Source organism: Daktulosphaira vitifoliae, unplaced genomic scaffold (assembly GCF_025091365.1).
Source record: "Daktulosphaira vitifoliae isolate Bord-2020 unplaced genomic scaffold, ASM2509136v1 Scaffold_1, whole genome shotgun sequence".
NCBI classification, from domain to species: Eukaryota; Metazoa; Arthropoda; class Insecta; order Hemiptera; family Phylloxeridae; genus Daktulosphaira; species Daktulosphaira vitifoliae.
Genome location: NW_026099572.1, coordinates 72,869,005 through 72,895,500, shown reverse-complemented (window position 1 = coordinate 72,895,500; position 26,496 = coordinate 72,869,005). Strand labels below are relative to the sequence as shown.

General features: G+C 24.5%; 1 protein-coding gene across 7 annotated transcripts; it reads left to right on the top strand.

The window, feature by feature from the left end:
• The first annotated feature begins 113 nt into the window (after nucleotides 1-113).
• Nucleotides 114-25,982, top strand: LOC126894204 (phosphatidylinositol-binding clathrin assembly protein LAP). 7 transcript variants are annotated; one of them, XM_050665040.1, is made up of 16 exons: nucleotides 116-649; nucleotides 11,612-11,754; nucleotides 11,814-11,889; nucleotides 12,011-12,031; nucleotides 13,438-13,540; nucleotides 13,746-13,954; nucleotides 15,861-16,009; nucleotides 16,082-16,173; nucleotides 16,944-17,040; nucleotides 17,120-17,233; nucleotides 19,357-19,600; nucleotides 21,698-21,803; nucleotides 24,042-24,153; nucleotides 24,381-24,434; nucleotides 25,568-25,682; nucleotides 25,809-25,982. In XM_050665040.1, exons 1-15 carry the CDS (start codon nucleotides 520-522, stop codon nucleotides 25,679-25,681), a joined length of 1,764 nt encoding a protein of 587 aa, XP_050520997.1. In that variant the 5' UTR covers nucleotides 116-519; the 3' UTR covers nucleotide 25,682; nucleotides 25,809-25,982. The 7 variants fall into 7 exon arrangements, 6 of the variants coding, with proteins under 6 accessions (XP_050520998.1, XP_050520997.1, XP_050520995.1 ...); XM_050665038.1 differs by having other exon boundaries at nucleotides 16,941-17,040; XM_050665036.1 differs by having other exon boundaries at nucleotides 117-649; nucleotides 16,890-17,040.
• The last annotated feature ends 514 nt before the right edge of the window (nucleotides 25,983-26,496 follow it).

The window sequence follows — 26,496 nt, the reverse complement described above, 5'->3', positions numbered from 1 at the left end:
GATAAAATTTAATATTGAGTAGGAATTGCTTAACCTTGACCTGTGCGCACGCGTAGAAATGTGTGAATGTTGCGCCTGCGAAATGCTTGAAAAATACTTATATATATTTTCAACTATCTATTGCAGTGTTTATTAATAAAATAATTTGTATTCCTAAATATTTCTAAAATTTTGATTATTTAATGCTATCAAAGCATTAAAAAATAATTATTTTTAATAGACTAGACAGCGATCTACCGGCAAAATTTAGTCACCAAAAAAATGATAACTGGAATATATGATTTTATTATCAGCTGGAAGTGTAGTTTTTAGTTGTCTGTCGACATAATATTCTGGTTTGCAAGTGTAGTGTTCCGTAATTTCGTGTTATGGTTTAAATACTTGTTCTTTATAGATAAACTTATGATAATATATTTTTAACTTCTTCAAACAGTATAGTCTAGTAAATACATTACCCTTTTTTATTCGAGTTTTACCATACAGATATTTATCATTTCTTCTTTAAATAAATATAATATAATGGCTGGTCAGACTATCCAAGATAGACTATTGGCAGCTAGACATAGCTTAGCTGGACAAGGTTTAGCGAAGTCCGTGTGCAAAGCAACTACTGAAGAACTAATTGGACCAAAAAAGAAACATTTGGATTGTAAGTACAAGTTTATGTCTATAATGGCATTCAGATAAATCAGTTTTGAAATTAGGTCTTTCAATATATGAAGAGTGAATGTGTCAAACATTCTATGTGCCAAAAAAGTGAAAAATTGTTTTATTTCTGATTTATGTTCTATGTGCCAAAGGCCACAATCTTGTATGTGTTTCATATGTCAATTAAATTTTTTACTTGTACAAAATTGCATTCATAGATGGTGTTCGTTATGTGAGACATGCCCATGTTACCATCGTATTTTGTGTTTTCTGAACAAATATGTTTTTGGCACATAGAACGTTTGACACATTCACTCTTCGTATATTCCTTGTTTTATTGTTTCATAATCAATATTTCTGTTTTTATAATCTATTTATATTTTGTTTTACAAATACCATCCATTTTGTATTACAATATATTATATATTTTTTAAGTTGAATGGATATAAATTTAGCTATACAATGAATAGTAAAATATTTATTTTTCCTAGTAATTTAGTAATTATTTATTTTTAACTCTGATGATTAAACCCTGCAGACTGTGCATTACTTTTTCTTGTTTATATGTGTAATAATGTAGTATTGGCTCTATCTACTGCTCAGTAATTATTAGAAGTTCTCAGATATTTTTCAATATCTATAATATTTTTATATTAAAAGTTACTGCCCACAAGCCATCAAAAAGTAATATGCAGGGTTTAAAACATGAACTAAGTTTAAACTATAATAATGATTTCAATATTTTTCCTATACTACTTTTAAATTCAATAATATATTATTGGGATTATTATAATTAGTATGAACATAGTTTTTACATAATACTAATTACATAACATAAGTATTATCATTTATTTTTCAAAATAATTAAAAAAATCAAACATTTGAAGTATCACATTGACACATGTGTACACTATATTTATATAATATGCAATTTTTAAATCATTTTTTGATCAATAAACATATAACAATGTACAATATAATTTATTCGGTGGTGTACATTATAAGAATATAAATATATACTAGTAAAAATTTGTATTATTTATAAAATATTTGTGTGTACTTAAAATCAAAGTAGAAGCATACTTTAAAGAGGAAGAGTTTCTTAACATTTTAAAACATTTTCTTAAATAATTAACTATTTATTACATTTTTAATAACAGTGATTAATATTCTGACAAATGTTATAAATAATTATCAAAATCAATGAATTGTCTTTTTTTTTTTACTTAAAAAAAAATGATTACCTTTTTTTCTACACAGCATAATGTTAATATACTCCAATTTTGTCTGAGCCTTAAAAAAATTATGAATATTACTTGTGTTTTTGTGTAGAAAATATTTTTAGTAAAGAGAAAATTAAATTTTACCTCCCAAACATTTTTTTCAAGTTGTTACATGTTTTTCTTTTTTTATTTAGTGTGAAGTAAAAATTCAAAATTTTTAAGTAACTGGTGAATCCATAATAATTTAAAATTTCAATATTATTGAAATTGTTTATAGTAGTGAAGAATGTCTAAACTTTTATTTCAATAAAAGTCTAAATATGTTATTTACTAAAAAAATATTATTAATATTAATTATTCTTTAAATTTTTATAAATTTTATAATAGAATACTTCTCAAAAATCTATGGTTTTTAGAAGTTTGTTTGCTAATAAAAATCAAATTATATAATGTAAAATTCGGAAATCAATTAGCCACATTAAACCTTATTTCTAAGATATCTAATTTGAGTAAAATTATAATTGTGTTTATGTCTAATTTTGATAATTAAATATTAAATATCTATTTAAAATTCATTTTTACTTTATTTCATGGTTGTCACTTATAAGATGTTTAATCAAAGATACATGCAAATAAGTAGATGTTTATTATAATATTCATGAGGAAGAGTTTAATATATTATCCTCATTCCTTTATTTCTGATATAATTTAATAACATGTAATAAAATTTCATATTAGATTCCTCAAACTATCCTCTTACCAATAAGACGCTATTATTCTCAATGGCATAAATAAGGTTTTATCTGAGAGAAGATATGCTAAGAATATACTGGTTTCCCACCATATTCTAACATCTTTAATTAATTATAATTAGTCGAAAAATTTGCATTATTATTATTTTTAAAGTTTTGGATTATGTTAGAACACTTTTTTTGCAAGTATTTATTAACTAATTAACACACACCGTGGTGTGGCGCGGTGGTCACACTAGTTGTTGACAAAACTCTAATGTTAAGTCGCGCCTACCGCCATAGGTGAACGGATGGGTGACCATGTTTGTGCTTATACGGTGGCGAAAAAGCACCATGTTCTCAATGCAGAAGGCAACGGGAAACCACTGCACTTAAAATTTCCCCAAGATATACCAATGGTATTAACCAACCAACAGTTGTAAAAAAAAAAAAAAATTAATTGTTTTCAAAATTTTGAAATAGCTATTTTGGAGCCCTTTCCTTATAAAAATGTTAAGGAGTTAATCAGAATAATTTGATATGTATTTATTCTGTTAAAAGTATTTTAATACATAGAGTAGGTATGTGTTGTACACAGAGTGTGCATTCATCAATTCTACTCTACATACTCACTCTATGTATTAAAATGCTTGTAAATGTATATCGTCATTACCCTCTTCAAACAAAATATAAGTTGTACTTTCACAATGTAATTATTTTTATTCTGGGGTTATATTTTATCCTCATTCTGCTTAGTAAGAACTTTTTTCATACAAAGTGATCACATCATTATTGACCGCTCAATTTCTCCTAAAATAATAATATAGAAATAAAAATGTGCCAATTTAAGGAACATATAATTCACCGTTTATGAGTTATTAAGTATTTTAACAAATTTTGTACCATGTCACTTAAACAAAGTAAAAATATATTCAATATTATTATTTTAAAATAAATCAAACAAACAAAATTCCATTCGTTTTTTTCTACGTAAAAAAAAATTGCTTAAGTTGACTTAAATTTTTTAATTTAATTATTTTTGCCTTTTATAAGTAATCCAACATATTAATAGTATAGTATATATGAAATTACAAAAATGGGTTAATAATAGTTGACTATTTGGTAGAGCTCATAATTAGGCTATAACATTTATTCATTTTGTTAATTATTTTGTATATTTAAAAATTTTTAAACAAACTCTTTTGATTATGGCAATATTTTAGAAATTTGTAAGTTTCCCTGAAGTAAACTAAGAAAAACCCCTGTTCAGTTCCGAGCCTGATATAATAGTAACCAGTAGATTTCAATCTGACTATAGTTAGAATTTTTGCCATAAAAAATGCTAACATTTTCAAATAAAATGTCGCAATTCGTACATGATTGAGCTGTTCATAATTTGGGGATAAATCGTAATAATTTTTTTGTTTAGGCCGTTAGGATAAACACTTAAAAGCGTCTATACTCACTATAGTTTTATAGTATAAGAACTCATTGATGGTTATTAGTAAATTATAATTATGTAGAAAAAATGATTTTTGAATAAAAATTTTACTTTTTTTACATTCAGCAGTCATTACATATAAATGATAAGTCGTAAAGATCATTTTTTTAAACTCAATGAATAATATAAACGTTTAGTCTCATTTAAAGATTATTGGAATTTTAGAATATTGTCCAAAGTTAAATGAAAGCTGAAAGATCTTAGTGACATATTAAAAAAATGAGGTAAGTGCAAAATTAAAAACCCAGCACAGGGGGGTCGGGGCACAGTGGTGACGTGGTATAGATGGATCAAGTATAATGATATCTGATAGTGATTAAAATCACTATAAAAAAAAACGCTTCGATGCAAATCTTTAGATAGTGTTTAATTTTAAAAAATTGGTGGACTATTCCAAAAGATGTAGCTTTTAGATCTGCTAGTTCATTATTAATATCCTAATTAAGATAAAATATGTAGAATGAAAAAGGGATTATTAAAAAATATTATTTCTCATAAAAAAATAATGTTGATCCATACACTTTTCAATATGTCATAGCATTATAAAGTTAAAAATGTAAAAAATAAAATCAAGAATTTTCACACAATAATAGCATTCGGTAGCTATTTTCACCGTGAAGATAAAATAAAGTCCGAAATTTTTTTTTCGCATAATAAAGTAAATTACATTAGCTTTAATTTAATATATATATAAAAGTGTCGGACTTTCCGGAACACTTTCAAAATTTAAGTTGAAAAAGTAAATTTTTTGTGAAAAAGTGGTCATTTTAAATCCCCCCCTGTGGGCAGGTAAAGGGTCAGATATAAAAAAAATATATACCAAATGATAGGTAAAGACATCATGCATCTATAAAAAAAAAATTATATTGATCCATACATCTTTCAAAAAGTTATAGCATTATAAAGTTAAAAATATAAAAATGAATTTTTTTACAAAAATCGTATTTTTTTTATAAACTTTGATGTCTGTTTTCACCATGAAGATAAAATAAAGTCCGAAATTTTTTTTTTGCATAATAAAGTATATTACATTAGCTTTAATTTAAGATATATATAAAAGTGTCAGACTTTCCGGAACACTTTCAAAATTTAAGTTGAAAAAGTTCTACTTTCTACATGCATTTTTTAGATTTGAACCCCTCGTATATAGGGAAATGGTCCGATTTAAAAAAACAGTATGTCAAATGAAAGATTTATATAAATACTACTCCTCATGAAAAAATTGTACTGATCCATACATTTTTCAAAAAGTTATAGCATAATAAAGTTAAAAATGTAAAATACAAAATCGAAAATTTTCACACAAAAATAGCATTCGGTAGCCATTTTCACCGTGAAGATAAAATAAAGTCCGAAATTTTTTTTTACCATAATAAAGTATATTACATTAGCTTCAATTTAAGATATATATAAAAGTGTCAGACTTTCCGGAACATTTTCAAAAGTTGAAAAAGTTAATTTTTTTTGAAAAAGTTGTCATTTTAAATCCCCCCTTGTGGGCAGGTAAAGGGTTAAATTTATGAAAAAAATATACCAAACGAAAGGTAATGATATTATGCATCTATATAAATAAGAATTATATTGATATGTTTATTTTTAAAAAAGTTATGGCACTTTTAAGTAAAAAAAATTGAAAAAATTTCGAAAATTAGCGATTTTTAAATTTGTAATTTTTTTGGAGGTTTCCCCCATTTACGGGGAACGAGGGAATTTTTTTCAATTTTTGAGGGTAATGTCTTCGACTAGATACAATTTGTGATCTTTTGACGTATCATTGAAAGAAATCAGTTCGGTGAGAGCTGAGAAAAAGTGGTAACAGACACAAAAAAAAAAAAATAAATAAATAAACAATCTTAGTAAAACCAATACCTTCTCAGCTTCGCATCGAAGCTAAAAATAAAATAACATTTCGATTTGAATAAAGATTGTAGTGGTTTTTTTTAATAAAATACTATTTATTATCATTTTCCTAAACCAATTGTATGTAAAGATAGCATTTCTTAATTTTTGTCACTTTGATTTTTTCAAATTAAGGTACATCAAATTTAGTGACGTATTAATGGTTTTAGGGCCTAGGTAAAGTACTTATTTACCCCCTGAAATTTTTGTTGAGCAAAAAAAATTGTTTAAATTATCCTGAAAAATATGTCTGCCAACCCTACTAGTAATAACCCTTAGACATCTCAGTTATTAAAACAATTGGAATATGCATTAACACGTAAAGAACAGAAATTATAAATAACATAACATATATTTTTAATAGATTTTTATCGGATTTAACGGATAAGACGCTACCAAAAGTCTCAAAAGTGCCATTTTCTTTGCGCCCTAAAGAAGCTGCCTCCGTAGCTCCTTATATAATCATGCCACTTCTCAAATTAAATATTTAAACCTTATTAACATATCTTAATTTTTTGAAACCTCGGTGTGATTAGGTAAATTGTTGTATTTACAAAAAATTAAATTAAAATTACCAAAATAAAACACATTCGTTTTGATCCAATCAATTTTCAAAATTGGTCTAAGATTTAACAATATAAAGTTAAAAAAGTAAAATAAAAATTCATGTATACTTTTAAACAATTTAAATTTGGCATGATTTCCCCTAAACACGGGAAACAAGAAAACATTTTTATAGCGGCGGTAACTTTAAATAAATGTTAATTCTAGTTTTTAACATATTATTAAGAAAAATGGGTTCCAAAAGGGGGTTTTCTGTAAACATTTAAAATGCAGATACACAAAAGAACTCGTTCTTAACTACGCATTGAATCTAATAAACATGAGGTTATTTATTATTTTTATCACTAGTTTTAATCTTTATATGTCGACTTTAGTATTTAAATTTTCTAAACTTATGCTTGAGAAATGTTTTATTGAAATTAACAGGTAATATTCAATAAAAAAGTCTTGCAAAAAATAAAAGTATATATAATACCCATAGGCATCAAATGAAAAAAAAATTGATAGGCTAATTCTTATTTTCGCCTTTCTTAAAAAATATTCTTCATTAAATACAAATAATTTTTTCAAATATTAATTTTAAATTGAGAAGTTAAACCCTTACTCAACATCTATAATAAATGAGGATATGACGAAATTGTATTTTTAAGTAATTTTTATCTCTTGTTGTATTGTTACTGTATATTAGCATTTTATTTTGATTTTATTAATAAATAATAAAGTGTAAGTTATTATTTTTACTTTTTGATAAATTAAAAAATGGTTTATCTATTTGAATTGTTGTCTTTAATCATAAGTACAAAAATCATAAACATGGATAGTAAAATAAAAAATTTCTGTATTTAAAACAAAATTTATAGTAAATCGTTGTAGTGGTTTTGATTATTCAAATTTCATTTATTTTAGTTAAAATAGCCTCTTTAATAGAGTATTTTAACTGTTTACATTGTTCTAAAAGATTTTCAAATGATATTAATATTTAACTTATAACAGCTATAGTCATAGCAATATAAAATATTTTTTTGGTTTAAATCATCCTTTAATTAACATCCAAAACGTTTGTTCTCCAGGCACTATTTACATGGACTACCCCAATGCGAGATTATGACTATTTATAAAAAAAAAATTAATAGATAATAACTCAAATTCAGGCGGAATGATTTTTATTATATAAGTTATACGAACGTTTTTATTTATAACTTTATAAAAAGGTTTTAAAAGACGCACATTTTCTGGTAAACTGTCAAAAGTTTTAAAAGAAAGAAATTTTAGACATTCAATTGTTTCCCTTTGATCAACATAATTTTATCATAATCTATTTTTTAAATAACAAATATTGTCGTCAAATATAATAATTATAGATTTTATTAATCAATTATTGATAAATAAAATCTATCCCTGTGTTATATCATTTTACTTAGCATGATATGTCTAAACTTCAAAAGATCATATTGAAACAACACATGTCCCATAATTTAAGTTAATTACGTAATCTTCTACGCAAAAATCAATATAATTAATTTAAATTCCCTAATGAATTTTTTTTTATCAAATATTGGTGTTCTGTTTTTTATAAAGAGGAGTTTTTTTTATCTTGAATATTAATACAATTCATTATAAAGCAATCGGCTATTTTCAATTGATATTCATTAGTTATAAAATTATTTATTATTTATAATATCAGATACAAAGTATTACTAGTTTTGCGATATCTTTTTTATTTAGGAATGTACAGTTATTAAAATCTCAGCTTTTACTAAAATAAATTGGCTTAAAATATATTTAAAATTTAAAAATATTATTTGATTTTCATTAGTAACTTATAGCTACACGATTCTATTTGAAAGCTAATACATGCTTATTCCAGATTATATTATAATAAAATATGTATATATCCCAAATTAATAGATTTTATTAAATTTTCTTATAGTATTCAAATGTAAACTATTCAAAAGGAGGTTAGGATACATATTAATTTCTCTTAAAACTAATTTTATTATTTGATGAATTTTTTTGCTATGTTTATAATTATTTTACCTAGACATTTTTTTTTTATTTTAACTTCAAATTGAAGCTTAACACCTATTAAAAAGTATTAAGCTTAGAAAGTATTACTACTAAGATATTTATTTGTGTATGGTAGCAGATGTAAAAGGTTGTTTTCAGTATGGCCAGATTTTATAATGTTGAATCACAAGGATGGTAGTTTCAAGAGAGCCCAAGAAATAAAATGTTGAAAATTCATTATTAGCCTATTTATCGCTTATTTAGCTTATAAAATTTAAGGTAATCCCCTTACATTCATAGACTAAAGCGCCTTAATTGTGTATATTAGTAAGGAAAAAAGTTATTAAAATTATTTTAAATTATAATCCTTAATTATATTTCTAGTTAGTAGGATGCTAATTTTGAAAATACTTTAATATAGGCTTCGATGCGAAGCTGAGAAGGTAATGGTTTTACTAAGATGTGTTTTATTTTTTTTTTTTTGGTGTCTGTTACCACTTTTTCTCAGCTCTCACCGAACTGATTTCTTTCAATGATACGTCAAAAGATCACAAATTGTATCTAGTCGAAGACATTACCCTCAAAAGTTGAAAAAAATTCCCTCGTTCCCCGTAAATGGGGGAAACCTCCAAAAAAATTACGAATTTAAAAATCGCTAATTTTCGAAATTTTTTCAATTTTTTTTACTTAAAAGTGCCATAACTTTTTCAAAAATAAACATATCAATATAATTCTTATTTATATAGATGCATAATATCATTACCTTTCATTTGGTATATTTTTTTCATAAATTTAACCCTTAACCTGCCCACAAGGGGGGATTTAAAATGACAACTTTTTCACAAAAAATTAATTTTTTTAACTTAAATTTTGAAAATGTTCCGGAAGGTCTGACACTTTTATATATATCTTAAATTAAAGCTAATGTAATATGCTTTATCATGAAAAAAAAAAATTTCGGACTTTATCTTATCTTCATGGTGAAAATGGCTACCGAATGCTATTTTTGTGTGAAAATTTTCGATTTTGTATTTTCCATTTTTAACTTTATTATGCTATAACTTTTTGAAAAATGTATGAATCATTACAATTTTTTTATGAGAAGTAGTATTTATATAGATCTTTCATTCGACATACTGTTTTTTTAAATCGGACCATTTCCCTAAATACAGGGGGGATTCAAAACATAAAAATGCATATAGAAAGTAGAACTTTTTCAACTTAACTTTTGAAAGTGTTCCGGAAGGTCTGACACTTTTATATATATCTTAAATTAAAGCTAATGTAATATACTTTATTATGGAAAAAAAAAATTTCGGACTTTATTTTATCTTCATGGTGAAAACAGACATCAAAGTTTATAAAAAAAATACGATTTTTGTAAAAAAATTCTTTTTTATATTTTTAACTTTATAATGCTATAACTTTTTGAAAGATGTATGGATCAATATAATTTTTTTTTTATAGATGCATGATGTCTTTACCTATCATTTGGTATATATTTTTTTTATATCTGACCCTTTACCTGCCCACAGGGGGGGATTTAAAATGACAACTTTTTCACAAAAAATTTACTTTTTCAACTTAAATTTTGAAACTGTTCCGGAAAGTCTGACACTTTTATTTATATCTTAAATTAAATTAATTAATTAATAAATCTTAAATTAATGTAATCTACTTTATTATGCGAAAAAAAAATTTCGGACTTTATTTTATCTTCACGGTGAAAATGGCTACCAAATGCTATTATTATGTGAAAATTCTCGATTTTATTTTTTACATTTTTAACTTTATAATGCTATGACATATTTAAAAGTGTATGGATCAACATTATTTTTTTATAAGAAATAATATTTTTTAATAATCCCTTTTTCATTCGACATACTTTATCTTAATTAGGATATTAATAATGAACTAGCAGATCATGTAGCTTTTGGAATAATCCACCAATTTTTTAAAATTAAACACTATCTAAAGATTTGCATCGAAGCGTTTTTTTTTTATAGTGATTTTAATCACTGTCAGATATCATTATACTTGATCCATCTATGCCACGTCACCACTGTGCCGCGACCCCCCTGTGCTGGTTTTTTTTATTTATTTTTCTCAATAAATATATATGTATCAGTAGTGTAGCAAGAGGAAGATGAAGGGTTGCTGCCCCTACCCTAAAATATATGCAATAGCCTAATGCTTTACTACCAGTGGTACTCTCTGAAGTAATTTAACACAAAAAAAGGTCATCCATTGTAAAATTTTTTGTTTAATAGTATAAAAAAATTTTAGCCCCTTCACTCTAAAAAATGTCTGACATAATACCAATATATTATAATACATATGACATTTAATAGTCAACAGTATTTTAAGGGCTGGTTTAAGCTAGCTGGCTAGACTATATCTACCTGAGGTACTGAGGTTTCCTATTTAATTTATGTATCCTTAGAGGAATTACCAAGGATCGTATTACAATAATATATAATTATGCAACAATATAATAGTTTATCAAGTAAACAAAGTAAATAAATAATACAACCTGCTGGACACCTAGAGATAATATTAATCCAATAGGAAGCTGACACACACACACATACACACTAGATCTAAATAGCACGAAGAGATGTGAAAATTTCTCCAGGAGGAAGGTATAAGGCAATTAGTCCATAGAGAGTTTAAGATTGATAGGAGAGTGTCTAAGTTTGTTGTTTTTAAGTTAATATCTTAGACAATAAGAGTAATAGTTATGATGATGGTAAAATGTCAACTGGCGTTTAGGACACTCTTATTATGGCAGAGTGGCCGTGAATCCCAAACATGTTTATGTGAATAGTCTGCTCTTCTATAGTTATATTTATGTCACTGTGTCAATGTTATTTAGCCTAGTCGGCGGTACAATGATGTTATGTGATATAAGCACTTATAAGTGATCATATCAGTATTAATGCATATAACATTTTTTTAAATATAGAATTAAGTATTAATTATTTTTAATCTATTTTATTTTGTTAAAAGAATTTAAAATTTTGTCATTGTTCTTGTAGATTTAATTCATTGTACTAACGAACCAAATGTTTCAATTCCACAATTGGCAAATCTTCTAATTGAAAGATCACAAAATGCTAGTTGGGTTGTTGTTTTCAAGTCTTTAATTACAGTGCACCATTTAATGTGTTACGGAAATGAAGTTTGTCAAATATATATTTTTGAATTATGCAGTATAAATTAAAATTTTTTTTTTTTTAGAGGTTTACACAATATTTGGCTTCTAGTAATAGTTCATTTCAACTAAGTAATTTCTTAGACAAAAGTAGTTTGCAAGGTATATAAAAAATTTTTGTAATAATATTTATTGACTTACTATTAATTAATAAATTAATTCTAACTATCTAAAATTTGCATTAAAATATTTATGATTTATTTTTATGATTGTTCCTTAAAAGGACCTGCTGGAATACGATCTGGTAAGAATACAATTTTAAGCAATAGTAGTCCATAATTAATTTTTTTATAAAAAAATATGTATTATATAAATATACTTATATATTTTACTTTTATTATATTACTTATATGTTTTAATATTTCCTCTTTCTGTAGCTGCTATAAATTTAAAACTTAAATTAATTTTTAATGGCTGTTTAGTTTGGAATCATAAAATGTACAATTATATTGTAAACTTGACAAATCAAAATTTTGATATTGTTATATTTTGAAAGGTGTTCCTTATTTTGGAATTTTTAAAAAATTACATTTACATTTTTTTTATGTAAAAAAATGAATTTAAATTAAAATTTTTTTTCATTATTAATTTGGACTTAAAGTGTTGAAATTTTTCTGAAAAAAACATGATTGTTAATTTTTTAATTCATAATATATTAAACATGCACTATTAAGAATAATTATTTATAGTGAAAGATTCATGGGGAGAGAGCAGGGAATGCGTGCTCCTCCTTTGACTATCATTGCTTGCTTAATAATAAGTATTCTAAAGAATAAAATAAGTAAATATAAATTTTATCGTCTAAAAACTTAATGTGTTGCCTTTCAAAAAATGTTGAATCTTCCACTGGCATATTTTGATGTATAAATAAAACTCAGATATATATATATATATGTTCATATAATTATATATATATGTAATTTATAAATTAATTGATCCCATATCTAAATCTTAATATGACTCATGCATCTGATTACAAATAGCTTTTAAACCTATAATATATAAATATTTAAATTAGTATATTCAGTACATCCTCATTATTTAGAACAATCTAAATTATGTGTCTCTTCTAGATAAGAGACGCATGGTATCTTAATCAATAATATAAAGTTTAGGAGTATTTCATTTATTATCATTCATGTTCATTGTTCAATAATTTTTTTTTTTTTATTTTGCATAATTTTTAGTTTGATCTCATCTTTACATTTTATATTTGACTTACTTATTAGAAAAAGAATAATATTCTATAATAATAAAGAGTGGATTTCCCAAAATTTAATTTTAATTAATAACTTATTAATAAAACATTATTTTTGTATGCTTAACCTTATGTCTCCTAAATTTAACATGGTTAAAATCAATAGTTATCATATTATCTACAACATAGCTTCCATATTGTATTTTAGTAATATGGAATTTTGTCTTTTTTCTTCTCAGCAATTCAATTGTTGAAAATATGATTACATAACAAACAATACAGAATTCATAAACTTTAGAAAAAATTACTTAAATAAAATCTTAGTTATTTAAAACTGAGGACTCTTATATAATTGAATACAAATTATGTTTTCCTTAGAGTACATTTGATACATCTCTACACTACTCCATAAATATATTATCTGCATTCTTATTGTTATTTTTATATTATAGGTTATGATATGTCACCATTTATTAGACGTTACTCAAAATACTTAAATGAAAAAGCATTGTCTTATAGAACAGTAGCATTTGACTTTTGCAAAGTTAAAAGAAGGTATTTTTTATATGTATGAGATATTAAACAATGTATTAATAAATTTCAAATATGTAAATACAGTATAAATCTATTATAACAAGATTCAAGGAACAGCAAGTTTTGTTCATTATAGTTGTTAGATTGGTGTATTAATTTAATAATATGAAAAAATGATTTTTCATAATATTGTAAAATTATTTACCTTTATATACATTTTTTGTAGTAAGGAAGATGGAATTTTACGCACAATGAACTCTGAAAAACTGTTGAAAACATTACCAGTTCTACAATCTCAATTAGATGCATTATTAGAATTTGATTGTACTGCTGCTGATCTTACAAACAGTGTTATTAACACTGCATTTATGTTACTTTTTCGAGATTTGATTCGTCTTTTTGCTGGATATAATGACAGCATTATCAACTTATTAGGTATGTTTTCCAAAAGTAATAATTGTTACAATTTTGAATATTTAACTATATTATATTATATTATATGTTTAATTGAATAATATGATTTTTGAATGACTCATTTAAATTTAGAAATAACCATAAAATTTCTTTTCAAATTGATCGAAAAAATTGTGTTTTGGAACAAAAGTATTCAAAAATTACCATTAAGGAAGGAGAGTAATATTAGTTAAGGGTTTGGTATATTATTTAGTATGAAATTAAACATTTAGGTATTTGTATATTATAGAAGAAAAACTTTGTTGTGTCAATTTATTTCAAGAGTTGTTTAACTATCCTACATATGTAAACTCTAATCTATTACATTTAGAAATTATAGAAAATCCTTAAAATGACTTTAGTATATAGTTTAAATTATGTAAAATTTTGAATTCCTAGTTTTAAAACTTCAAAATTTTAAATATACGAGGGGGTACCTAAAAGAAACTAAACTGATGTTGCGAGGGGCAGAATTTATGTCTTACCAAATTTTGATGATACAATTGTGAAAGCTACTTTTCACCAATCTGTGTACCAATTTTTTTTACTTTAAAAGATTACTTCTCTTTGGTTAATTTTTCATGTCAATTGTTTTGCAAACTCATCGGTTTGTGATGGTTGATTTTCGTGAATAGACCATGAAGTTTTGATTCCTGCTCAAGAAAACTGGCCCAGTAACGTTTTCAATATTAAAATAAGTCTAGAAAGATGATATTATGGCGAAAAATCATGTGTTTAAGTGGGTTTTCCATTTTAAAAGTGTTAGAACGTCCTCCCAAACTAATGAAAATATTGAGGATATTCTTAAAATTATCTTGGAAGATTGACAATAGAATACTGAAGTAGTTGTGAAAAAATCTAGAGGATCTTGTAATTCAGCGCAGCATATTTTAAGTGACATTTTGGGAATGAGAAGGGTGGCTGCAAAGTTTATGTTAGTATGAAAGCATGTTCTGTAATTAAAAATACAGCTCTAAAATGACACAAATTATGACCAAGGTTATCATAGTTCACAAATCCTGGTGTTATGGATACGACCTTAAAAACAAACCACAATCAAGGTAATGGAAGATGGTGTGTTTTTGTATTGGTAACATATCAGTGCCTGGTGTGCACTATCAGGGGTTTGAGACTCATTTGCTCAAAGAGAGATGAATTCAGTAACTTGAATCACTACCCCTCTTTATAGTGATAGATAAACTACCCTTTCCAGAGTATAAATAAAGAGTACTCTTTGGAAAGGCTTTAATTAAAAAAAAAAATTAATTTTTAGCTTAAAAATATTAATAAAATTAATTAACTATACAAATTTAAACAGAGTCACTAAAATACAATTTTATTGGAAATAAATAGATTTTAAAAAGTAAATTTTTTAATGCTTCTTAAAAAAATTCTAAATTTGCCATTGTGCTAGTTTGTGCTTTAAATTATAAACATAATACATTTTGTAGACAATTTTTTGACAGTCAAAATAGTAAGCAAAATAAGAAAGTGTAGAAGTATCTATTTTAGACAATTTGGTATAAGATACCTTTTCTTATTTGACAATTTAATTTTATTTCACAGTTTACTTTTATTTAGTAATTACTACTCTGTGCAACAACCTTATAAGTCTAATTTTTTGTTAGTTTGAAATAAGTATTTTGTTTTATCTCAATATAAAAGTGGATTATGGAGATATTTTACAAAAAAAACCTTTTTACTATTAGTACTAATTAAAAATATATTAGTAGATTACTCCTCTGAGAAATTTTAAATGTGAAATTATTTAATTTTTAAATTAAATTTTTTAAATTATTGTAAATAATAACATTTAACACTTAGATTTGCTCATTACTAGTATTAAAAAAAAATATATGTACTAAGCAATAAGTATTTCTTATTACAGAAAAGTATTTTGATATGAATAAGAAGCAATGTCGAGATGCTTTGGATTTATATAAGAAGTTTTTGATTAGGATGGATCGTGTAGGAGAATTTCTTAAAGTAGCAGAAAATGTTGGCATAGACAAGGGTGAAATTCCAGATCTTACAAAAGTATGAATTAAATCTACTTTATTTTTATTAATTATTATACAATTATAATTATATGATAATTATTATTTTAAGGCACCTAGTAGCTTACTAGATGCTTTAGAACAACATTTAGCATCTATTGAAGGCAAAAAATCTGCAGCAAATACACCCACTCAAGCCACTAGGTATGAAAAAATTTTTTATTTATAAATAAATGTATAAAATACTAAACCCACATAGCAGTGATTAAGTAATAATAATTTTTTTATTATATCGAAGCTTTCCTTATATAAAAGTTAAATAAAAGCATAATATATATCTCTTATTAAGTTAACAGAAAAAAATTAATTAACAGTAAATTTTAGAATACAATGTTTTATTTTGAATTCAGTGAGTAAACATATTAATGGCATAAAGAATCAAAGTTGTATATCCCCATGCATCAAATAATGTATTATTTTTATATTGTAATAGTAATTAAATATAAATACCTAAAAGATATTTATCAAATTTGAAAAAAAAATTTAACATCCCTTTTGTGAATATTTTTCTTTAAGAAGTAGTAATACTTTGATGTTTCATAACATTAAGCATATCAATTTTATCAATTTTATGAAAATTTCATTTTTCAATAGGTATTTTTAGCTTTTTTTTCTGTTAGGGCTTGATTAAGTCGTTTTAAATCTAGACGTATATAACTTATATCCTTTATTAAAACTTGATTTACATCCTTATACTTCTGTTTAAATGTATATTATTTTTTTATTTTTTTTACTATTTTTGTTGATTTTCCTTATTCTGTTTTATTTTTAATTATTTTAATTTAAATTAAATTTTTGTTGTTATTTTATTTATTTTTCATTTATGATTTTCTCCTTCCTTTCCTTTCATAATATTATAGTACACATCGAACTGATGTAAAGACTGGTGTATCTGCTCTTTCTTCCACTAGTAGTTCGTTTGGAACAATAGCTCAACATGCAGATGTTGTTGAAGAATCCATAAAACAAGCTGTTCTTGCCGAAGAAGAAGCAGTTCTTAATCAATATAAGGTACAGTGGTTAACATTTTTTAAATTAATCTATATTTTTATTTATTTATAAATTTATATTTTAAAAATACTTATTTTAGGCTAAAGTAAGCAGTCCAGTTAATGGTGCCATTGCTACTGCAAATAATCCATTTCTAGTTTCATCAGAACCTATTGTTGATTTATTTTCAAGCCCTGCACCATCATCTTCACAGGTATATTTTGATAACAAATTGTGTAAAAAAAAAATTCAATATATTTTTTTATTGAATTGTTGTTTGGAAAATATGTATTGCTAGTTTTATCAATTAAATGATCCAATGCATTGATTGGTTATTTTCACATTTTTCGAAATTAACATTTTTATATCTTCTGAGAAAAAATTATTTTTAACAGTTTGGTGAGACTGCTAAGTTTATCAGCCTACTAAAAAACCTAATATCATAAAAATAAAAATGCTTAACATTTTGATATTAGGACTAAAATTATTTAGTTTTTTATGTCTCCTAAAAATGTTATAAAATGAAAATTTTTGCACTAGATCCTTTAATTAATACTATGTAAATTTTGCAATTGGGCTGTTTGTCTGCCTGAAACAACGTAATTTGTTGCTTGCATAACGACTAGCTATGGTAGCAAGGGTCGCCACCACCTAGGCAAGTTGTCACACCTATCAAATATGATACCAATCCATAGGTGAAATTTAATTAATAGTTTAATTCAAGTTAATATGTCGTTATATATATAAATGATTATATCACTTCGTAGTTTATTAACCACAACTATAATAATTAAAGTTGTAAGTGGTTAATATGTATAACATACCATAGCCTGTGTCTAGATAAAGAACAGGGATAAAATACACGCGAGTACTTAAGCTACTCGCACAATAATAATAAATATTACAGTTAAGATAAATAAAGAAATTTAATTTAAATATTTAAGAAAAAAATTAAGTTAAACATGGAAAATCTACGAATGTATTAAAAGCCGTGTCTTTGAAAAATGTAAACAAAATTAAAATAAAATATTTAATCAAAATCAAATAATATAACAAACAAAAAGGATGGCAATGGAACACATCTGTTAATGTTAATTGGAAATTAATAAAAAAAAACACCAGGAGCGATCTGGACACTTGTTCCTTAGCATTGGCTAGAAGAAAGAGGAAACACATGCTCTCCACATATAAATACAATTAAGTTAATTTATAATAAAACAAAATGAAATTAAATAATTAATAAAATACAGTTCATTACATAAATAAAATTATAAAAAAGAAAGTGATATCTGGTCTCCGATGAGACCCATTCAAAGGTCTAGATGTTTCGCTGATTGGCTACTCTATTTCATTATAAAAAAAAATAGTTACAAGAAAAAAAGAAACATGTGCACTCTAGCATGGTCAATGACAGTAGGGCTGATGAAGAGCCAACACCTATCTAAGGTCAATTTTAAATTGATAACAGCCAAATTTTTTTGGGAAGAATCAATATCGATTAACAATTTGATATTAATTATATTTATTCTCTCTTGTCGCCTTATCTAGTGATCAGCGGCAAAAATAATGATTTGTTGACATAACTGTTTCTGAAAAAGGTTTATTTACGTATTCTCCTGGACGATAAAAAAATAAAAAAGTAGGCATAACAAAAAATTATAAACAGTCCATCTTAAAATTTGCGACGTTACTATCTTTTATATAAAATTTTTTTTATAATCTATTTGTTCAACAACTTTATTTTTAAATTAATTGTTAAGATGTAATAATGATATAAGTGTAATAATATTTAATTATTATTAGATTTTTTATATTTATTTTATTTTTAGAAATTGCATTGTTTAAATTATCTTTTGTAATTACTGATATATCATTTAAATTTATCATGAAATTCAATTAAAAATAAATAGTATAATTTTTTAAATTATATAATTTTTTGTTTTAAATGCAATTTTTTTGAAAGGGCAGCCCTTTTCTTTTTGATATACTTACTGAATTGACATTAAAAGCTGTAAAAAACATTTATTCAATTTTTTTTTTTTGTATTGGGGAAATTTATGAAGTACTTGTCCTCTACAAACTTATATAATTTTACCACTTAATCTAAAATATAAACATAAAAAACTATCAAAAATTGAAATAAAAAATTATATGAATATGAATAAAAGTGATTTTTTGATCAATGCAAAAATTGTTAAAAAAAAATTATAGTAAAGTTTTAATTGTATTAATAGTAAACATACTTTAGTCTGCTCTTGTTACAAATAAATAAACATTAAATGAGTTGAAATAGAATTTCAAATATATTTTATGTAAGTTATATATTATATATTTTAGGTATCTGTCAAAGCATCAGATGATTTACTTCAGCTAAATAACCCATTTGCTGATATGTTTTCGGTATCTGTATCATCTACACAAAATAATGTGTCTGGTTCCATAAATAATGATAGCACCAATAACTGGATGAGCAATGGATTTAATACGAATTCTAGTAATGCATTTGTTGATGATAAATCCTTTACATCAGTTTTTGGACAGCCAGAACTAAATCAGCAAAATCCAGGTTCAAATGCTTCAGGTAAATAAAATTTAAAACTTTACATTAGCACAATTACTAGTAAAATTAGAAGAAATATTTATTATAAATTGTTATTGTTTTTAAATTTTCCTGGAAGTATATTATAAATAAATTTTAAGCTGCATTTAATGGAATATCTGTTATTAACTCAAATATTCAATTTGAAATAAAACATAATGATTTAGATGAAGCACCTATTGAAAAACTACAATTTTAAAAATCTTTGGGATTTTCAATACCTCTTCTGAGGCCACCTCCTCCACCTTATAGGAATTCAAAACACTTTTTACTTTCCTCAAATAACTTACCTAATAAACAAAATACTTCTCAGCACGTGTATGATTCTGTAGGCGAGTCTATGTCAAACAAACTTCTCTCAGATATACAATATAAAATATTGTATTCAAATTTCATATGCATCATTTAGACTTCTGTTTGAAATATTTTTATATTTTCTGAACTTTAAATGTTAGTTAATGTATTATTACAATTAAGTAATATTTTAAAAGCTGGTTCTCAATAAATTGTTCGTTTATTTTTTATAATCAATTATATCAACCTTATCATTTTGTTCAAAATTTTGTTGAAAAAATTGATCAAAAAAGTTAAATAATATTTTTAGCTGAATAATAATAAACATCTTAATTTACAATTTTTTTTAAATTATAATATCTGGGTGCATATTCTTTATAGTTGATTCTTGTTACACAGAACACATTCAATTTGTCGAAACTTATCAATTGATAGTTTCTTAATTTTAAACCAATATTTTGTCTAAATTTGATTAATTTAAAAGTAAGTTATATATTTAAAGTGAACATTGAAACTTATTAGAGACTAATAGATTGTATATAATAACATTTATTTGAAAAACAAACTATTGTACTATCTGTGAGTTACAACATTCTTAATGGTCAATACATAAAACTAAATACAGAAAATTGTTTTTATATAACATAAAACCTATAATATTACTAACTTTTTGAATTTTGAAGATAATAATGCATGCCTATATCAAAACGATAATTAATGACTTTAAAAATAAGCTAAACTATTGGTTATAAAAAATATTTTACTACTTATCTTAAAACTTCTTTGAACAATAATAAAAATTGATTTAATTAAGTTGATAAAGTATTACACATCAAATAGTTATACATTTATACAAACATGTTTGATCTGTTTTAATATTGCTATGTTTATTTATTTTTAGCGTATCTTTATTACATTTAGAATTTATAGCTATTATTTTAATAAACAAATAATAATTAAATAATTTGCCAGAATTTTGCAATTGTTATTTCAGTTATTTTACTTAATTTTAGTTTAAAAAATGTGATTAAATATGTTATTTATATATCATGAACTATTATTAATTATTCAAAAAATGAAAATAATAATAACAATTATTTAATTGGTTCCTTTTAGCTCAATGTTTCTCACAATTTATGAATCCTGAAGAATTTTTTATAATCTTCCCTTATACCTAATAAGAGTGTCAACTATAATTTCTTAAATGGCAAGACACATAATGAAATTACTTGATTAATAATAATGATCTAATTAAGAAAATTGGTTTTCTTAATAGAAAGATTAGATTAGAAGATTGGTTGAAAACAACTTTTGATCCACAGTATTTTAGAAGTTATTTGACATGTATATACCTAGATGATAGCAAGAGTTTGGCTGATAAATGTCTATCTATTAGAATAGATTATCTTCAGTCATTACTATAAATTTTTAATAACTTTCAAAATACTGTGTTTAAAAGTTATTACCGGCCAATCATTTTTCTTAATTGTATCATTATCTATTATATAAGCTAGTTAATTATAAGTGTTGCCATTTGAGAAATTATAGTTGACACTCTTATAAAGTATAAGGAATGAATATAAAAAATACTTCATGATTGATACAGTTTATCAATTATAGAAACATTGAAGTAAAAAAAGCCAATAAAATAATTATTAATGTTTTCTTATTCTTTAATGAATTAATAATGGTTGATAAGTGAATTACTTTGTAGTTTCTATTTATAACTTTCACTGCATCTTATTTTTATACATATATATATATATATATGTATATATATTTTAGGTTCAACTGATTTGAATAATAAAAAAGTACTGACAGGAGATTTAGACAGCAGTTTGGCTTCTTTAGCAGAAAATCTTACTATTAATAAAGCTACACAACCACCACCGTAAGTATATTATTATATCAGTCAACACAAATTTAGTCTGGGATATTAATACTGGATTTTTCGGGAGAGAGAACAATATAAATATGGATTGTATAAAATTATACTTATTTTGGGTAATTAATTTTTAATTATTTAGGTTTCTGAAAAAAATTACAATATCAATATAACTTTTAGACTCAAGTTAATTGTGTATTATATTAATAATTAGTTAAGTCTTTTTATAATATTTAATGAAAAATCAATATTGTTGATTATTCATTTTTTAATAATTTAATAAAAATTGCATTTTTTATGAGTGAAACTGTTAAAAATATTTAACTTATTAGCTCGAGCTAAGTATCTAGTGGAGTTATAATGTCTCTTTACAATTTTAAAGTTAGTTATTACAAGAATGAAATAAAATTTATACAATATAAATAATGTTTTCCTAATCCCCCCTTTTCTCCTTTTCATTTTTTCAACATAATTTTTTAAAATGGAAATATATAGTATATATTTCCATTATATTATATATTATATACGTTATACAACCAATTTACAACCGATAAAATAATCTATTTAAAAAAAATAATAATTACTTAATATAATACTTTACTTTTCATCTCCTCATCCAATATTATATTTACATCATTATTTGTAATTGACTTACCTGAGTATATTATTTTATAATCCTCATCTATTTTTCCTCAATTTCTCTCCTTTCTACTTAGTTTCCTGCACACAACAAATGTTAACTTTTCTCCTCTTCAATACTTGTACTAATTCTCTACTTCTACCATTTAATGTTCCAAAATTCCAAGTACCTATTCTTACTTTGTATCTATTTTTTCCCTTATACATGAGTTCAGTCTAGAATTAAGTGGTGATGTCTCTACACCGTTGACACTATAAGCGTTGGGTAGACCTGTACACATGACTTGTGAAACAGCACAAGTTGTCCAGCTGGTATCAAGCACTTTATTCCTTAGGCCTTCTCCGTTTTTAACTACTTTATTCCTCTCATCTGTTGTCTTCGAGATAGGACAATCTGCCTAAATTTTGTTCAGGACTCCTCATACTTTTTGACAAAAGTTTTACATTGACCTGACGCAACCTCATTAGTCGCCTATTACGACTGGCAGAGGGGCCGTGGAAGTATTCTTATCCCCTATCCACAGAAAAAATAATTATCAATATTTTGATAACACAAAATATCTTTTTTAGCTTGGAAGCTAAGAAATTATTTATTATTATTAATAATAAAAATTTAAATGTTGCCTATAAATATTTTCCAGGAAAATTTTTAAATTGTTTAACGTTGATTCTATAAATATATTAAACGGAATAAGGCTGCTCTCTCCAAAAAAAATTTTTAGTTACCAAATGCTTATGATAAATTACAATTTCAATTTCATTTCTGAAATAATAATGAACTAACGGAAGTCTTATTTCTATAATAAGTATTTGTTCGTATATTATATTTGTAAGTCATAATAATTGCAATCAGGATACAATTAAAAAGATAGGAATTGATTTGTTTTTGGAAAAATCCTACAATGCCTTTGAAAAATGAATTACTATGTATAGAAATGCATTGAAACATTTTTTATAGTAGTAATATGAATCATTATCTAATATCACCTATACTTGTCCTTATTGTGCCACGTATCGCTACTCTACTGTGCTAGTTTTCCTTTAATTATATTTTAGCTTCGATGTGAAGCTGAGAAGTTTTTGCTTTTCTTTATTATGGTAAGCTATTTTAGCATGATAAATTATTAGGTCTATGAAAAATAGTCTTAAATTCAAAATTTCTAGATTGACTTTTCTAAAAGTTCAATATTGTTAGATAAAATTCTTAAGGTAGCATTAAAATTTAGATGTCCTGTGTTGACTCTTATAACCCACTTAATATAATCACACCCATCAGGGACAATAAAGGTGTTTTCGCTGCCCCTGTATGCACATCTATGATCAATCAATTTCTATAATATTTGAGTCTCAGTTCAGGGTTAGTACAGTTCCAAAATATTTTTTCCGTATCATTTTTAATCTGTTGAAATATATTCCGAGTTAATATGATCTCGCAAACACAGTAAAACTAGTTTTCATTTTCTGGAATACTATGCCTAATAAATATTTCTCCTACTTATGAAATTTTAGACCTGTAAAAGGTAAATAAAAAGTTCTAAAAGTAAATACATAGCCATACATATTTTTGTTATTTCCATTATCAAATAATGAATGATCAACTTTTAGTGTTCAATGGAATTCTCCTAAAAATACTCCCAAGTCAGGAAGTGGACAACCAGGTATGGGCTGGAGTCCACAACCTATGGCAGCTACAACTGGTGCTAACTACAAACCTATGGTAAGAACTACTTTATTTACGTATATTTTTTTTATCATTCTTATGTATATTTTGAGTAGTGTGTAGTTAATCTGTAATACCTTAAATAAAGTCTGTACACATTGAACATAGTTAATTATTAGTCTGAGTAGTTTTTTCATATTTCTTTTATCACATTTTGTTATTCTGTACTATTTTATTATTTTGCATGTAATTTTTTTTTTTGCTTGCCAATAATTGGATTACAGGGTCAAGGAATGATGTCAAACCCTTCACCCTTTATATCATCTTATGGTTTATTGGTAAGTTGAAAATAATATAAAAATTTTATTTTGCTCTCTTAGCTATGCAATTATATAGTATTCAAACTTTTTTATCTATCAATGTATTTAATAGGAGTCTGTAAAATTGCATGTTATACTCTGCATATCACCAAAACAAATACTGAGTGATAATTTGCACATTTTTAACCTAATTTGGGGTGTTATTGGCTAAATTTAATCCTAAATAAACTTAATTTGCTTAATTATGATAGATTATTCTGATTTTATGTTGTTTTACTTCCAAGTCCCTTGATTTTGTTCTAATATATTTAGTTGAGCATTTAATTTTTTTATTTATAAAAATATTTTTATTAATAATTAGTCAAGTATTTTATTAGTTATTGCTTGCCAATTTCATTGATTAATTATATAGGTTATAACATTTATAGTTTATAGGTTATAGATTTTTTTATGTTACCTAATACAATTATATCTTCCTACCGTATAACATGATACTTAACATAAACATTTTATTGAGAAGTACATATTAATTTATCAGAATTTTGTTTAATAACTTTATCATCAATAAAACTAACATTAGTGTAGTTTGTATAAGAGCTGTGAGAGCTTAAGCTGTCATAAATATATTTGTAACCCCCACAAATAAATTGTAATTTTTGGGAAAAGAGGAGAAGGCAAAGCAATTTTGTAGAAAAGCTTCTTTTGAGGTTTATATCAAGACTTGTCAAATAGTAAAGACTAGCTTTTATTGAAAAATGTTCAAGTTTTACCATAGTTATCATAAAATAGCTCATTCATTCAAACAAATAAACTGTTTTAAAATGTATAAATTTTAATTTATATAGTAATTTAAAGAGTAGTACCTATTAATATTATTTATCATCGATTAAATTAATTCTTTTAATTATATTGTTTGGCATTTAAATAATTTTATTTTAATGTTCAAGAGACATGTTTTTAAAGTAAATAGGATTGTACCAATAGTAGATGGAAAACAAAATTACTGACTAAAATGATGAAACTTTTGTTAGGTGTAGTATGATGCTCCATCTTGTTTTTAGAACCACCTTCAAAATAAACTTCTATTAATTTATTCAATAATAGTAATAATATTTATTAGTTAATTTTATCGTGTTCTATTATTACTTAAGGGTGTACAACCAGGCTCTGTTGTTGGTGGTAGTACAGTAGGTGGTGGTAATCCTGGAGTTGCTACACTTTCAAGCACTCAACCGCAACCTGTAGCAGATCCTTTTGGCATTTGAGGTAACTAATTCTTTCATAAATTGTTCTTATTCTTTAACTCACAAAGTTCAGTTATATTTATTTATATTTTTTATATTTATAAAAAGTCTGCTACAATGAAAAACTAATATTAATTATCTATTTAAGGATATAAAATAGGACTGATCCACTAAAGTGTATGTGACTATTTCAACAATGATTAACAATGTATTAATTTAATACATTATTTGTGCCATATGTTAATATCGTGAAATTGGCAATGTTATTGTAAAATTTTACTTTTAATGTTAATCATTTATTAATTTTAGAATAAAATTCTAAACATATTGTTTGTTAGAGTCTAAATTTGCTGTGTCTATATTAGTTCAATTAATCACTAAGAATACATGATATAATATTTAATTCGATTACTGAAAAATATACTATTAATTGTAAAATTACATGAAATTTTTATGTATAAAAAACGTGTTCCTTTAGGAATAATAGTTTTAAATGTTGTTAAATTTTATTTTAAATTAAATTAAGTGCAATATATAAGCATTGTTTAGCTTGTGCAATTATTATACTATCAATTTACCTCATTATATTTCATTATATTATTGAATGTAAATAAATATTTATTAATATTATCTATAGGTACTATACTCTGAATGACATAAATAGACATATATATTATATATACTAGTTTTTGTTTATATGACATATATTTAAAAAATTATACAATAATTTAATTTAAGTTAGTGTATTAGTCCAGTATATTTTAGCATTTTTTTGATTTTATATGTTGATATTTAATAACATACTCATTAAATTTTAAATTTCTTTAATGACCAAT